This window comes from Zingiber officinale, chromosome 5B, assembly GCF_018446385.1.
Source record: "Zingiber officinale cultivar Zhangliang chromosome 5B, Zo_v1.1, whole genome shotgun sequence".
NCBI classification, from domain to species: domain Eukaryota; kingdom Viridiplantae; phylum Streptophyta; class Magnoliopsida; order Zingiberales; family Zingiberaceae; genus Zingiber; species Zingiber officinale.
Window position 1 is genome coordinate 127,226,311 of NC_055995.1, and position 16,645 is coordinate 127,242,955.

At 38.7% G+C, this 16,645-nt stretch overlaps 2 protein-coding genes across 2 annotated transcripts; both read left to right on the plus strand.

The window, feature by feature from the left end:
- The first annotated feature begins 4,385 nt into the window (after positions 1-4,385).
- Positions 4,386-10,855, plus strand: LOC121985905 (DEAD-box ATP-dependent RNA helicase 3, chloroplastic-like). The gene is made up of 10 exons (XM_042539619.1): positions 4,386-4,924; positions 5,072-5,214; positions 5,318-5,732; positions 5,823-5,921; positions 6,368-6,592; positions 6,758-7,135; positions 7,486-7,629; positions 8,772-8,867; positions 9,376-9,695; positions 10,359-10,855. The coding sequence occupies exons 1-10, from the start codon at positions 4,484-4,486 to the stop codon at positions 10,429-10,431; spliced, it is 2,334 nt and encodes a 777-aa protein (XP_042395553.1). The 5' UTR covers positions 4,386-4,483; the 3' UTR covers positions 10,432-10,855.
- A 757-nt stretch (positions 10,856-11,612) lies between these two features.
- Positions 11,613-16,130, plus strand: LOC121985906 (syntaxin-81-like). The gene is made up of 7 exons (XM_042539621.1): positions 11,613-12,338; positions 12,662-12,745; positions 12,842-12,946; positions 13,359-13,508; positions 14,009-14,251; positions 14,346-14,477; positions 15,789-16,130. Exons 1-7 carry the CDS (start codon positions 12,261-12,263, stop codon positions 15,930-15,932), a joined length of 936 nt encoding a protein of 311 aa, XP_042395555.1. The 5' UTR covers positions 11,613-12,260; the 3' UTR covers positions 15,933-16,130.
- Positions 16,131-16,645: the final 515 nt, after the last annotated feature.

Below are 16,645 nucleotides of genomic sequence, written 5' to 3' on the forward strand. Positions count from 1 at the left end.
CTCATACAAAAGTGAGGCCGAGTGGGTAGGGCTGTGACAACCGTGCACTCTGTCGTCACTACTCCTGATGAGTGACCGAGTGGACGGGATGCTGTCGGAGTACACCTATCCTCCTACCCCAAATCATAGATGGGGGAGCGCAATGCTCTCAACTCCCGGTACACGATGACGGGGAGGAATCCCTGCCGGATAACACGTTGTGTCACACTACCCATGAGCGGACCAACGGTGCCTAACAGAGTCCCTGCTGCAACACACTCTGCCTGAATCGACCACTAACCCATGAGTGGTGGTGTGTGCAGATCCATGTAACTGGCGATGTGCTCAACAATAATGGAGCGGACTATCGCACAGCATGCAATCATGCAAATGATGGATGACAATAACCATATAAACATCCTGACCTAATCCATATATATAGAAAAGTGCACCCTAGGTCAACGAATCATATCGAATCAAAGGTACACAGAAGGTATAAAAACCTAGGTCCTGAACATAGTGAAGCATGATATATCACTACCCCCTATAAGCATGTATAAACAGGTAAAAAATATACATGAGATGCAAATCAATCAATCAATCAAGCACGTACCAAGATTTGGGTAGTGATTAACCGAAACAGATAAGAAACACAATTGATGCAATATGTTAATTTCATTACTAAGCATATCAAAGACAAAAAGTCAAAAGTACCCGCCTCCGATAAAATGGTCCAAATTTGACTCCGAGATACTCGTCACGCGTCAAGGTCCTGTATATTAAACATAAGGTCTAGTTTAACTAATTCTATCATACCACAATTAGCCAAATTAAATTCTAATCCAATTTAAGAAGTTCTAAATTGGATCCAACTAATTCGTCCAACAAAATTAATGAACCCTAATTAAATAAAATCAGTGGGTCCACCAGGGTTAGTTCCTAAACCCTAATCATAACATGAGATTAAAAAAAATCTAAAGCTAATCCAAACTACCAATCTCCAACATATACCTAATCAATATACACGAAGCTCAAAAACCCTAAACCTTACCTCAAATTTTTCGATGCCTCAGTGTTGCTCAAATCCGGAAGAACTTACTGTCGAGACTGGGAAAATCCGCTGTGAGAACTCAGTGACAAATACCAATGTACATCAGCCAACAATCCAACATAAGATCCCAAATCAACAATCATACATATTACCTCTTCCCTCCTACTGCCTGTGATGACCTAGGATCCGTCAAAGTTGCTGCTAGCACTTGACGGCTGGGCGACCGATGCTAGGGCACAAGGACAGTGGCGAAAGGGCACTGCTGTGCTGATTTCGTGCGAGAGGAAGACTCGGCTGTTCCAGGAGATGTCGGACGCTAGGGCACAGAGCTAAGGTAGAAGCAAGAGACCTGCTCTGCTCGGCGATCGGAGATAGGGCTCGGCCAGCGGCACCGCAGGTGGTGACGCCGTCGGGTGGGTGTCGCGGCTGAGGCTAGAGCCCGGTGGACCTGGTGGCCGGCGCTCGAAGAAAAGGAGAAGGAAAGGCCGGCTGCTGGTGCTAGGCTGAGGAGGAGCGGCGTCGGCGGGGCACTAGGGCAGAAAAAGAGAAGAGAAGGGATTTGCCACAAACCTTATGCCACGGCTGAGGAGAGGGAAGAAACCTTCTCTTGGTCCCGGCCTTGTGCACGAGAGAAGAAAGGGGAACCGTCGCGGTCGGCGGTTGTTGCTCCGGCGGTTAGGGCTCGGAGGCGTCGGGCGCAAGGGGAAGAAGGTCGCGCGGGAGAGAAAGGGAACAGTGAAGAATTCGGCGAAAACAAAATAAAAAGAAAAATAAAAGAATATAAATAAATTTAACTTTTCCTCGTTAAAACGGGGTAACCTAAACAGGCTTTTCCGGAACCTCGTTTTATCCCCGAAAACTCGTCTATACAAGCTCCGAAAAATTCCAGAAAAATTACCAAAAATTCTGGAAAAATCCCTTATTAATATTCGCCTATTTTTTTCGGTATTTTACACTCCTGTCAATTGGCATATACCTCAAAGGAGGTAGGCTAATATCGGGCGGGATATACCTGAAGAAGAGGTAGGTCTGTATCGGCTGAAATATGCCTCCAAGGAGGAAGACCCCTGTCAATTGACATATACCTCAAAGGAGGTAGGCTAATATCGGCCGGGATATACCTCAAACGGCCGGGATATACCTGAAGAAGAGGTAGGTTTGTATCGACCGAAATATGCCTCCAAGGAGGAAGACTCCTGTCAATTGGCATAGACCTCAAAGGAGGTAAGCTAATATCGGACGGGATATACTTGGAGAGGAGGTAGGCTAATATCGGTCGGGATATACCTGGAGAAGAGGTAGGTCTGTATCGACCGAAATATGCTCCCAAGGAGGAAGATCCATATCAGTTAGTATATAGCTCAAAGGAGGTAGGCTAATATCGGCCGGATATACCTGGAGAAGAGGTAGGTCTGTATCGACTTAAACATACCTTTGAGAAGAAAAGCCAAGACCGGCCGGTTGACCAATACCTTGGAAAGATACTTAATAAAATATAGCCTCGTGTTATTTAGGATAATTCACATAGAAGGGCGCGGACAGAAGCCTCATGAGGAATAATAATCATTAACTAAATATAATCATGACTAACTTCGACCGGTACAAGAAACATGGGTATATTGAGCTATCCATGATATAATAAAAGCAGGAGGGACTAGAAGAAATGATAATACACTTCAAAGGAACTCATGAGATAGGATAGAAGTAAATATTTCAAATAAGATAATTAATAAAGATATCTGCAATATGTGATTATATGATAGACATTATATATTTTGGCGGGAAATGTGTTTTTAGATTGTTTTGCAGGTACTAAACGATAAAGAAGGTACATCTGGGGTACAAGAAAGATTCCTTAAAAGTCATTCTCCACAAGTACATAGCTTACGTTATCTCATAACAAACTCTAATAAACCGGGGTCCACTTCATGATTACGGAGGTTATATGAAGTGATATAAAAAGGGGAATCCTCTTCGTTAGCTAGGTAAGTTCACATCATTGCGCACATTCATAACCCTAATGTCCAGCTACTGTTCATCTTCTTCTTGCTTCCTTCTTCTACACCAAGGGAGATCATTGACTTGAGCGTCGGAGGGCCTAGCAAGGGATTTCCACCTCGGTCTTAGGTCACTGACGATAGTGTTGGCTGGTCTCTTGTGCGTAGGAGGTCTTGGAAGCTCCGAATCTGAGTGTCTCTTCGATTGAGTTTCTTTCTCGTCATCGGATCTCCATGCGAGGAAGGCATTCGGTGACCTTGTTTTTCTCGATCCGCTTTGGGTTTCTCGGATCGGCGTTCTCCAGGCATCGCTCTTCATCAACGGTAGATTTCTTTTCATCGGATCTCCGTCTTGTCCAGCTTCTCAGACAGGATCAATGGGTGTGCACGATAAATTTAGTGTATAACAACCTATGTAATAATTATAATTCGTAGGTATTATAATATTTAAATCGATCAAAATCAAAATAATAAGGAGTAATTTGGAAAATAAAAATCATTTGATGATTCTCATCTTTTAAAAAGATCGCTCTTTTAATTTTTCTCTAAAAGTTTCTAGTCTTTTGCGTTCAAGATTAGAAAAAAAACACAATAATTATCTTAAAATGTGATTTAATGTACGGTAAATTAGAGAAAAATCCCCAATCATAATGTTAACTTTACATGCAATCCCCATATCCAAAAAACTTTGTTTCCACTCCCTGCATGCAAAGTATTACTTGTTTCAACTCCCTCATGCAAATATTGATACCTAAATTGCCCCTCAGATTTTTTAGTACAAAAATTTCAAAATTGAGTACAAAAAGTCCAAAAATGAGTATAATTCTTCTTAAAGTCAGTACTTTATATTAAAAATCGAGTATATTTTCTATCAAAATTGTTCCTCTTATTTTTTAGGGTTTAGGGTTTAGGGTTTAAGGTTTAGGGTTAGGGTTTAGAGTTTAGGGTTTAGGGTTAGGGTTTAGGGTTTAGGGTTTAGAATCGTACTCAATTTGATAGAAAATATACTAGATTCTAAGTTAATATACTCAATTTAAGAGGATTTATACTGATTTTTAGACTTTTTGTACCTAAAAATATCATGGGCAATTTGGTAAAGATGCTTAACTGGGGAGTGAAAACAAAGATTTTAATGGGTGGGGACTGTATGCAAAGATTTGTTTGTCATTAGGGACTGCATGCAAAATTACCCTTTAATGTAGGCGGCAAATTTGTTTTTGTTTTTCTAAAATATATATTAACATTCAGTTTTTTTTGGGCTTGGGCTTCCTCCTCGTCTCTCCTCATATACCATTGATCCATCAAAATATCTTTATTCATATCCTCTTCTTTCTAGTCTATAAGTTGAAGCAGCGGACAGCGCACGAGGTGGACTCTCATAAGGCCATTCGTTACCGGCCTTATCAAAACCCTTCCCACCTTATCCCCTCTTCCTCCTCCTCCCACCACCACCACCATGGCCGCTGCCGCCGCTTCCACCTCCACCATCAGCGTGTCTGCTCTCTACCTCTCCTCTTCCCTCACATGCTCTTCCCCTTCAGGCGCTGGCCGCATCCTCAAGATCCCGGCATCCCGGGGCCTCGCTTTTTCCTGGCTCTCCGCCACTTCGAGAGCCCCTCGCGCTTCCCCACTCTTCGTCCCCGCCTCGGTCGCCTCTCCCAATTCCGTCCTCAGTGAAGAGGCCTTCAAGGGCTTCCGTGGCCTCCCCAAGTCTCCGCTCGAGGAGGGCGAGGAGGAGGAGGAATACGCCTCCGATTCCTACAACTCAGAGGAGGAGGAAGAGGGTTTCGCTGCTGACGTGGACCAGGATGAGCTTGCCGTTTCCAAATTGGGCCTGCCGCAGCAGCTAGTTAGTATCCTCGAGAAGCGAGGGATTACCAATCTTTTCCCTATCCAGGTGAGTCCAAAATGGCGCTTGTAACTCTTGTTTGGACTGTTCCATTCACTGCCAATATGATTTGCTATGAACTGCTTTTATATTTCGGTTGGTCACTTTAGCATGCTATACATGCGGCATTAACATACTTAATTTGTCTTTCTATAGAGGGCCGTTTTGATTCCCGTTCTTGAAGGACGAGACCTTATTGCACGGGCTAAGACTGGAACGGGAAAGACTTTGGCGTTTGGAATTCCCATAATCAAGCGGCTGACTGAGGATGATGAGGCAGAGGGGAGGAAGAGGTCAAGGTGCCTACTTTTCTTAAAATCTCATTGCCATGCTTAGTGGTGTGATTGAAATGTTGACTATCTTTCTAAGTCGTTTTTCATTTTCATTCCTTGATTGGTTTAGGCTGTTAGGCCGTCTTCCTCGGGTTCTGGTTCTTGCACCTACCAGAGAATTGGCCAAACAGGTGGAGAAGGAAATTAAAGAATCAGCACCTTATCTGAGCACTGTCTGTGTTTATGGTGGAGTGGCTTACAATATTCAGAAAAATTCACTTTCCCGTGGTGTTGATGTGGTCGTGGGAACTCCTGGTCGAATAATTGACCTTATTAATGATGATAGTCTTAGGCTTGGAGAGGTTCAATATTTGGTTCTAGATGAAGCTGATCAAATGCTTGCTGTTGGATTTGAAGAAGATGTGGAAGTAATATTGCAGAAACTTCCACCACAACGTCAAAATATGTTGTTCTCTGCAACAATGCCTGGTTGGGTTAAGAAGTTGTCTAGGAGATACCTAAACAACCCTCTGACAATTGATTTGGTATGTCCATTTTTAATTTCTATTTTTTGGAATCAAGTGTATGATTTCACCTCTTGCAAAATATAATTTTAATATATTTTTATGGGCTAGGTTGGAGACCAAGATGAGAAACTAGCAGAAGGCATTAAACTTTATGCCATATCAACAACTGCAACTTCAAAGCGCACTATTCTGAGTGACTTGATTACGGTATGCTTATGATATTTTTCTTGTAGAGACTGGTGGTCTTGTTTCTCCTTTTGTCACACTTTGTTTGCTAGCCAATTGTTATGGTTAGGCATTTGATGCTGAGCTTATCTACATTGCATCAAATGACATCATTTTGTGAGCAGAATATGAGGCAGAAGTTAACTTTTTGTCGCATACTGATTCTTTACACGCATACCTTTTTTTGTAAGAAAATGTTTAAGATTTTGAACCAATTCTCCTTGCAATTTACACCAGTGAATTATTTAAAATGAGCGGAATAGTTCCCCAAACAGCATTTTACTTGTCTGCCATATTCTGTGTATGCAAATTTTGTGCGCAACATTTATCTATAAACTGTTATCCTTCTACAAACTATTGCATATGATATTTTGTTTTTTGTTTTTGGCCTAAAATGCTCATGCTTTTGATGTTATTTACTTGCATAGGTTTATGCCAAGGGTGGGAAAACAATTGTTTTTACTCAGACAAAGCGTGATGCTGACGAAGTATCCATGGCCTTGAGTAATAGTATTGCTTCTGAGGCACTGCATGGGGATATATCTCAACATCAACGAGAAAGAACCTTGGGTGGATTTCGTCAAGGGAAATTCACTGTGCTGGTTGCAACTGATGTTGCTGCTCGGGGACTAGACATACCGAATGTTGATTTGGTATTTTTCTTATATTTGTGTTTAGATATTGATTGCCACTGTTTATCAGTTAATAAGAGTCTTGTGTATAATCATTTTTATCCTCAATCTATACATACTTTTCTGCAATATATTTTTATGGGCTTATAGAATGATAATCATTGTTTTTCTTCTTCTCTTTTGCAGATTATTCATTATGAACTACCAAATGATCCAGAGACATTTGTGCATCGTTCTGGTCGTACTGGACGTGCTGGAAAAGAAGGCAATGCCATCTTGATGTTTACTAGTAGCCAGCGGAGAACAGTTAAATCTCTTGAACGTGATGTGGGATGCAGGTTCGAGTTTGTAAGCCCACCTTCAATGCAAGAGGTATTGGAATCATCTGCTGAGCAAGTGGTTGCTACTCTGCGAGGTGTTCACGCAGATTCAATCCAATATTTCCTTCCAACTGCTCAAAGGTTGACTGATGAACAAGGAACACATGCTCTTGCTGCTGCTTTGGCACATTTAAGTGGATTTTCTCAACCACCTTCATCTCGTTCTCTTATCAGTCATGAGCAGGTAAAAATGTGGTCTCATCTTACACATTTGGTTTGCAGTTTCTGTTTTTGCTTATTGAATTCTGGAATATTTTGTTTATGCTTTGCTTGAGAAAGCAAGACCATATCTGCTCCAGTTAGCAAAATAGTTCGTTTTCATTTTTTTTTGTTCTGCTGCACGTAGATAGTGCCTGGTATTCTTGTTTACATGAACATGCTCCAGCATAATTCCTTGCATGCTGGATAGATTCTTTACCTTTTGGAAAATTGTGCACTCATTTAGCTTGTGTTAAGTTACCATGCCTCTCTAACATATTCTGAACTTCAGTTATATGTCATGTTATTCTGAACTTCAGTTATCTGTCATGTTAGGGGTGGGTGACATTACAATTAACACGTGAACCTGGATATTCAAGAGGGTACTTCTCTGCAAGATCTGTTACTGGATTTCTTTCTGATGTATATCCTGATGCTGCTGACGAAGTGGGCAAGATATGCATGATTGCAGATGAAAAGGTTTGAACTCCATGAAACCACATGCATTTTCCCCTTCCAAATATGTTCCTGCTTGGTGTTTTTGTAATTGTTTGATGTTTCTACCTTTGATTCATTTAATGCAATATTTGAAATTTCCTGATAGAGCAATTACTTATTTCCATGTGATTCTTTTTTTTTTCATGTTTAATTTTCCTTTTCGGTTTTTGTGTTATCCCTTGGTGATTTATTTGAATAGTGTTTTTTCCACTTTAGAATTTATTTAAATTTCCCTGTCTTCATATATTTTTGTGGCTACTTATTTCTCTTATACTTTGTTTTACTCGGCCCATTGGTTGAATGAAGAAAAGAAGGGTGGGTCCCAATATTTGTGATAAGAGTTGTTTTCTTGCTTGTGCAAACTTCATGATTGCAATACATATCTGGTGAAAAGAACTTCATAGATTGTATGGATATGAATGCCATGGAATAAATATGTTGTAAACAACCTGATATCATGCATTTTAATTTGTTTTTCTCCCTTTTCTTTCAACAGACAATATAGACACGGGCACATGAATGACATCTAGTTGTGCATAAATAAGGATGAGAAAATTAGAGTGCTAAATGATGACCTACACACATGTATATCATCTTTATTGATATAACCATGCAATGTATCATGTATCGAGGGAGCAATGAAATAGATAGTTTGAACAATGATTTCATACATGTATATCTATACCTTTATTGATATAACCATGCAATGTATCATGTATCAATAGCCTTAGAACTCTTATTGTCTATATTAGAACAATGGTTTCATATTGGATTGACTGGAAATCTTGGTTCAGAAGCAACCACATTAAGTGTGAAGGGGACAAATGTATACATAGTTTGAAGTTGAGATTCATAATACGTTATAAAGTTTGAATTACATGGCATTTTTCTCGCCCTAGTTTTAAGATGTATCAGTGATACTTTATAGGCATCAAGATTCTTTGCTAAACCACTGTGGAGTAGTTGTCTGTTCAGACATTATTTGATATTTTAACCTCATACGCAATCACTACAGTTGCCAATTATTTTTTTTTAGGTTCAAGGTACTTTTTTGATTTACCCGAACAGATTAAGACTGACTTCAAATATCCTACATAATGACTAATATTGCCAATTCCTTTCAGGTTCAAGGTGCTGTTTTTGATTTACCTGAAGAGATTGCTAAAGAATTGTTAACTAAACAATTGCCTCCAGGAAATTCTCTTGTCAAGATCACCAAGGTGGTTCTTTTGTTCTTATTCTCATCAAATTTTTCCTTCCATCTCTATTCAATTTCTAAATTTAAGGCTACCGTTTCATTTCATGAAACTATGTTGATGTTTGTATAGAGGTTGGCTTTCAATGTGGTGTTCTTTGTGTATTCATGAAATGATATATTCTTTTAGATTTTTGGCATATTTTTGCCTTTGGATTCACATGAATTGTATATTCCTCAATTATACTGGCAGCGTTCTTCAGAGCTGTATTGCCACTGGATGGTCCATCCACTGTATTTGGAGATGTTGAGGAAGAACTTAAGCCTGAATCATTATATGATATATTAGTATGCTGGTTAAGTATTGATGCTCAAATTCCTGTTATCATTCAACCTATAGAAATCCCAAATTGATGATCTTGATTGCTACTTCCTTGTATTCCTGGCATATCAAGTTGCAGTCTTTTATTTCTCAATCCATTCTATTAAGATGATTGCATAACTCTTGCCTGTTTTTATTGTTACTTTTTTAGCTCCCTATCCTACAAGATGATGGTCCTGCCACTGACTTCTATGGCCGATTTTCAAACCGGGAACGGAGCTATAGAGGTGGTGGTTCGCGGGAACGAAGTCAGAGGGTTTCAAGAAGTTGGGGTGGACGAAACTATGACAGTGATGATAGCTATGGACGGGGTGGGCGAATCAGTGGTGATAGCTATGGATGGGGTGGCCGAGCATCCAGAACTGACAGTAGCTGGTCTCGAAACACTAAGCCACGAAGAGACAGTGAAGATGACTGGCTAATTGGTGGAAGAAGATCTAGTCGGACACCCTCATTTGGCAACCGAGAAAGGTATTGCCCATCCACTACATGGCCATCAGATTTGTAGGGAATTTATTGCTGATATGGTCAACTAAAACACTAAATTTGCAACCAGTGTGATAAGATTTTCTATTTTGAGAAGGTCGTCTAAATTTTGGTCTAAAGCTGCATCGGTATTTCTCTTCTCATGTTAGCATTTTTAACTTTATCTCTTTAATGCCTGGGTTGTCCAAACTTTGGTCTGAGTTGGGGCATCCAGTTCCCTGACACAGATGAGAGTATCTTTCGCTCACTGTTTTCCTCATTTTGTGTTGGCTTTTGAGGTAGAGAGAATGCTTTGTCACAAACATAGGTCAATTAAGGTAAACAAGAATTCATAATTCATTAGGGTCGATTACTTGGATGGTTAATAAAGACACAATTGCATTTGTCAAGGGTTCTCATTGATTTATTTTGAAATTTATAGGTATGTTGAATAACTTAGCTAATTGCATCCATAACTTATTGTAGAATTTATTATTGCAAAGCAATACCGTTTTCTTCTATTCTTCCTAGTCAATTGTTCACCATACTTCCTACAAATCCGGTCTGACCTTGTTTTTGCTTTAAGTAGAACCTTATCATTGCAAACAACGAAGTACAAGAACTTTCATTTGTACAAAATTCTGATATTTATGTTTGAATTCTTCACAGAGGATTTGCAGGGGCTTGCTTTAACTGTGGCCGGTCTGGCCACCGTGCATCAGAATGTCCAAACAATAAGTAGCAATTTACGCATACATTCTCACCAGATCCGATCCTCCAGCTCTTAGATGTCTTCAAGATCCAATGGCTGACTGCATAGAAGTAACTAACGTCATCATGCGCCATTACTGCATCACATTGCAGCTACACCATGCAGAGGTGAGGATGTGGTAACCCTAATTGGGAGATAGTGAGTTCTAGCTGATACTGAAAGTGAAGTTCTTGATCCTAGATTAGCTCCACACTGTATTTTATCTTCAATCATATAATGGGAGGATCTTCAAAATGTTGTTTTTTTTTTTTTTTAATTATCTGAAATTATGATCAATCTAAACTACTGTCTGATAGTGCATTGGAGTGCAGGCAGTGCGTTCTCTTGTTGGTCTTATTGGACATATAAATATATGAGTTGTATCTGCTTATAGCAGAATAGCTTTTTATCGTCATTTTTGTTGGATTTTCCAGTTTATCTACAGTTGTGGTACACTATGTTCTTGATGTGTAGTTTTGATAGTTAGTTTGATAAGAATTTGCTTATATTTGTTTAATATATATAAGTTTAATTAAATAAAAGCTTGAAGAGTTGAATATATATATTTAGTTTGTTAATGTTTTTGGGTGGTGTTGTAATAGGTTATGACTGGTCACCTGATCTCATGATTTTCCTGAAGGGGTAATTTTGAGGGGCCCTCGGATGAGGTTGTTACAATTTTGAGAATGAATAAATAAATTTTCTTATATCAAATTTGTAAATCAATCAAATAACTATAAAAAATAATTTAGTTTCAGTTAACTTATCAAATAAACTTAAATAATACAAAATTTAATTCGGCTTTGCCCGTTTAACGGCCTAGATATCATATTAGAATTAAATCGTTGGGCATGCTAAATTCCCCCTTCAGATGGTAACAAACAATCGCAAAATACTACAAGTTCAATTAAAAACTCATATATTAATTTTATTTTATACTTAATTAAATTTTAATTGAGTGTTAAAAAATATATTATGTAATTATAAAAATATATATAAGGATTCTAAAATACTTTTTTTTTTTAAAAAAAAAAAAACTCAAATTTAAGGGAATGGATGAGGATATTTTCAGGAATATGAAGCACGTAATTATTTTAAACAATAGGTGTTTTCAGAAAAAAGTAAACAGCAGTGGCTTTTTTTAGCAATCGCTCATTTTCTTTTATGCCCCTCCTTTCCTCGGCCTGCGTTTCGATTCCGATTGGACACCGCTCCTCCACCGTGCTGCGGCTGTCCGACCGGCGCCCCAGTGCAGCCTCACGCCAGAAAGGGGAATTCGATCACTTGTCGTATAGACGCCTCCGGCCTCACGTGAGAAAGGGGGAACGTTGTCCCCACCCGCGGCGTCACTTCTCCGACGCAGCATAGACGAGATTGACCCTGGCCGATCACCGCCGCCCGCCGCAGCCTTTCACACTGCCTACGGACTCGGTCTCCGGCGCATCCCAGGTCAGTGACAATCTCTTTCCTCGATCTCTCCTGGTTCGGCACAAGGATCTAAGCAAGCGCCTGCGGCCTCCTCCCTGCTGATCACCGACGCTTCTGCTCACCACGGTCGGCACACTGCCGCCTGGATCTACTTCCGGGATCTTCCCTGTTTTGTACAAGGATAGCGCCTGCGGTCTCCTCCCCTCTCGGGTTGAGCAGAAGCCACATCGATCTACGGCCTCCTCTTGTCTTGGGCTGATCAAAGGTCGAAGCATCACCGTAGGCTTCCTCTCCATTCGGGTTGAGCAGAAGCGCAGCAAGCAGCGTTTCTCCTGCGAACCGCTTCCAGCCGTTGATGAGCAGGTAGAGATTAGGTGGTATAAGGTTATGTGATGGCTAAGAGTAGGGACAGAACCGAAGATTTTAGGGAAGCTACCCGTGCGACAGCTCTCTCTTTTGGCTACGACGAGGTTGGTTATTGGATTGAAACTATCTTAATTTTCTTCTTCCTATTGACGTGTTAGTGTTCCTTGCATTCATTTGAATATTCATGGGAGTTTTTCTTCTTGCTTCACTCTGGGCTATGCACATCTTAAATTGTAATTGCTATTTCTCAACAGTAAAGAATTCCAAGTTTGTTCTGTTTCAGAGTTTTACAGTTTGTGAGTTTGTTTCAATTGAGAACAATTCAACATACGCTAGAAACTGCTACAATGATACATGTAATTCATAAGATTTTAATGGCACCATGTTATAACAGTACATTTTTTTGGCTTGTCATTGTCTTTGACAGGCCAAATTGGCTGCGCTCTTGGCATCCTTCATTTTGCGCAAACCCTTGGAGAAACCTCCATTTGAAAAAGCTGCAATTAAGACGGTACATCAGCTGCAGAGTCTCTTGCTTTGATATTCTCTGGATACGTGATATCTCTATCATATTTGATAAATGTTTTGACAATTTTCTTATTTTTAGCTTGAAAGTATTTCAGAATTGGAACACTTCATCACTAAGCATCGGAAAGATTATGTGGATCTGCATCGAATCACTGAACAGGAGAGGGACAACATTGAACATGAAGTGAGTTAGCCTAAGCTTAATCTTTTACCAATATTTTCTTTATTTGTGCACTATGTATTACCGTTTTGAACTTTTCCATTTCTGCAAATGCATATTTTATCCTAGCGTTTTTTTAATTAAAAAAAGAATGAGAGTGAGAGATACATCGTGTGGTTCACTCATTGCATATTGAATGAAACCTGGACGTATGTTGAAATCTAGGACTCTCTCTATATTTATACATAATACACGCAACTAACTAAAAAGAACCACACCATCTTTTTATTTCTGTTTCCGAGAGGTTTTAGGTGATACCTATTTGACTTTTTTCCCTGTAGACTAGCTTTTCTGTTTATTTACTGGCCATATACTCATATTCAATGCTTTGATGTGTTTATTTGGTTGTTTTATGAATATAATTTTTTATATTCAGGTAGGTGTTTTCATAAAAGTTTGCAAGGACCAGATTGATATCCTTCAGAACATGATATACAATGAAGAAAAGAATGGAAGTTCAAAATCATGGCTTAACCTGAGGGATGATAAACCCAATGCTGATGTGGTTGCCCACAAGCATGGCGTGGTATGGATTTAATTTAGTGGGACTTTTTATTTTTAATTTTAAATTAATTTAGATTTGGACTGTGATAGCAATCCATAAGCCCTATGAGTAGTTTGGTTCTTGTGGTATGGTTTATTTTCTCTATCCACTAACTACCCAAAAAAAATCATGTTTATTTCCTTGTTACTCACTGCTGGTTCATTACAAGAGGGATTTAGGTTGAGATTAAATGTTTTCATATATAATAGGGGGTCATAAGAATGCCAGGGTTGCTGCTATTTTGCTTTCAAATTATTTAGCAGAATAAGACTCCATTTTGATCGGCTCTTCCATTTTTATACCTTTGCCTGTGTGTTTCTCCATTGAATTTTATGAAACAGAGAATTATTAGTTTGGCAAGGATCTCTATGATAGCTTTTCTTCTAAACAATTTTTCAGTAATACATCAAATCTATGCATTTAAAATGTGCATTTCTTTCGTTTTAACATGATCTTTATACTGGTTCCCATCCTTGCTATAGGTTTTAATTCTCAGTGAGCGGCTCCATTCAGTCAGTGCTCAGTTTGACCGGCTCAGATCTGTACGCTTCCAGGATGCTATAAACAGAGCCATGCCAAGAAGGAAGGTTAATAGAGTTCTCCGCTCAGCACCTTCTGAGCAACCTTCTGGCTTTGACCTGCCGAATCTTGGAGGACAAGAGCTAACCACAACGCCTTTGAGAGTCCAAGATCAAATTCTAGATGATGAGACACGAGCTCTTCAAGTAGTTTTTTTTTTAAAGCAACATTCATTTTTCACTCTTTAATTCCAGTAAACAACGTAGTTGTGTGTATTCAACATTAATTTGCATTTGTTAGGTGGAACTGAGCAACCTCCTTGATGCTGTTCAAGAAACAGAAACTAAGATGGTAGAGATGTCAGCACTGAATCACCTCATGTCAACTCATGTTCTACAGCAGGCACAGCAGATTGAACATTTATACGATCAGGTACCTGTTCTTTATTTGCTTTGGAGATGATGAGTAAAGGATGACTACTTCCGTTCTTTTGTCAGTTTTACGATGACTCCAAAAACCAATAGGTTAATATTATGAACATCTTCATAACTTTGAATAGTCTTGGAAAGGTACATTTCCAGGTTTAATTTGGTTTCCAAAAGGAATGCGTGACAATTTAGCATGCAACATCATTTATCTTATATATTTGAGTTCCTTTTTAAAACACCATTTTTCCATAGGACACTTTCAGATTGTTACAGTACCAATAAATAAAGTTGAATGCTAACTTGAACAGTTGAACAAACCCCTGCCAAATGAAATAAAGGGTGTTTTTGCTGTACTCTGGATTTATCCGGTAGACGAACCAAGAGGAAGGCCATCTACCTATTATCAAGAAAAAAAATAAAAAAAAAAGGTGTTTCTACTTCTTGAGGTTCCTGCCAGCTTGATGAGGCCTGGCTAGGGTAGTTGCAGACAAACTTTTGTCTGCCAAGTTGCAGTGGGGCAATAGTCTCATACCAAGTCTTGTCTTCAATACACCACGCAAAACAAATTATAAAGAATAATTGATTATTACTAACACAATACACTGTAAATTAGTAAATTAGGTTATATTATTAATAACCCAACAAAATGTAACTGATTATTTAATTATAATCTTCAAATTATAACTTAGTACACTGATATTAATTACACTAATTAACTCTATTACTAACTTAACTAAATCGTCCAAGGAATTATTTAATATTGTTAACAATAATTGTAACTTGAGTTATATTTAGTATAGTTAGTAGATTAGTTTCAGGTATATTAGATATTATAAGCCACGTGCTAAACCTATTATGTGAGAGTAGATTTCTTGTGTTTGTGTTTAATATCCTAAATTTATCACTATTTGCAAAAATAATGTGGTCGGTGTCTAGCTACATATTTCTGTGTTGTAAAATAAGTCATATGAGATATGACTTTTCTGAACCATGGATCATCGGGTCAGTTTATACGGGTTAATGTGCATGGAAACAAATAGTTTTTGAGTTTTGGTGCTGTTCGCTATATTTAAATTCCAAAACACTTGAGCTTCAGAAGAATTTGGTTCTATTCGCCCAGTAATGCCTTAGCAAGTTATAAATATTTATCTTTTGGACTATTGTTCAAACTCTAATGTTCAAAAAAATGCAATTGACTCATCACAGATTCAGGTTAACTTTGTTTATCCTTTCAGCTGCTGCAATTGCACAATTGTCTTGATTATTTTGTGCCTTCCGATGTCAATGCTAACCCATTTCTCTTGGTGGATTGTAGGCAGTTGAAGCTACTAAGAACGTGGAGCTGGGTAACAAAGAGCTGTCTCAGGCCATCAAACGCAATAGCAGCAGCAGAACTTTTCTCCTCCTCTTCTTGTTTGTCCTCACTTTCTCCATCCTCTTTCTTGACTGGTACAACTGAGTTTTAAAGCTTAATTTTTCCCCCCTTATACAAACTTCCCAAACATGTTAAAGTGGGATATGCTGGTTTAGATCAAACTGAAATCGTAATTATCTTGGTTAAACGTTCATTTTAGTCGCACTGGGGCATACTGTATTTTCGACAAAATCTAGAGTGTCAAAGTAGAAATACTCGTGAAAGTTGATATATTGTGAAGGATATAGGAATTATGCCTGCAGAGTTTAGCAATTAACATACATGTCTGACGACCATGCATTTTGATTTTCGGTGGAGATGCCAACGTAAACTTAAACCTGGGTAAAATAATTTGCATCTGCCAGTATTTTTCTCCATTTTCAAATACCCTTCTGTGTGGTTTCACTTTCATCCTTGTCTAAAGGCGTTAAAGTTATCTTCTGCCGGTGTCATGTGTTTTATCACTGCGTATGCTTCGAACATAAACTACTAGTGTGGGTTTTAAACTTGAAATTATGAAATATTGAGGATAGAAGCAATTTCATATGTTATGCAAGCACAAAAAATGATTTACTGGAAACAGTCTTAGTAGATGTAGCTTTAGGTATATTAAAATTTTACAAGGGGAGAAGAAAAATATCTGAGGCTAGACTTCACAATCGACTCATATCATTAGTGACATCTCATCCATTGGGTTGCAACATTCAATATATTCCCATAAAGTGTTTTTATTCTGTTTTGTGTCTAAAAATTGTAAG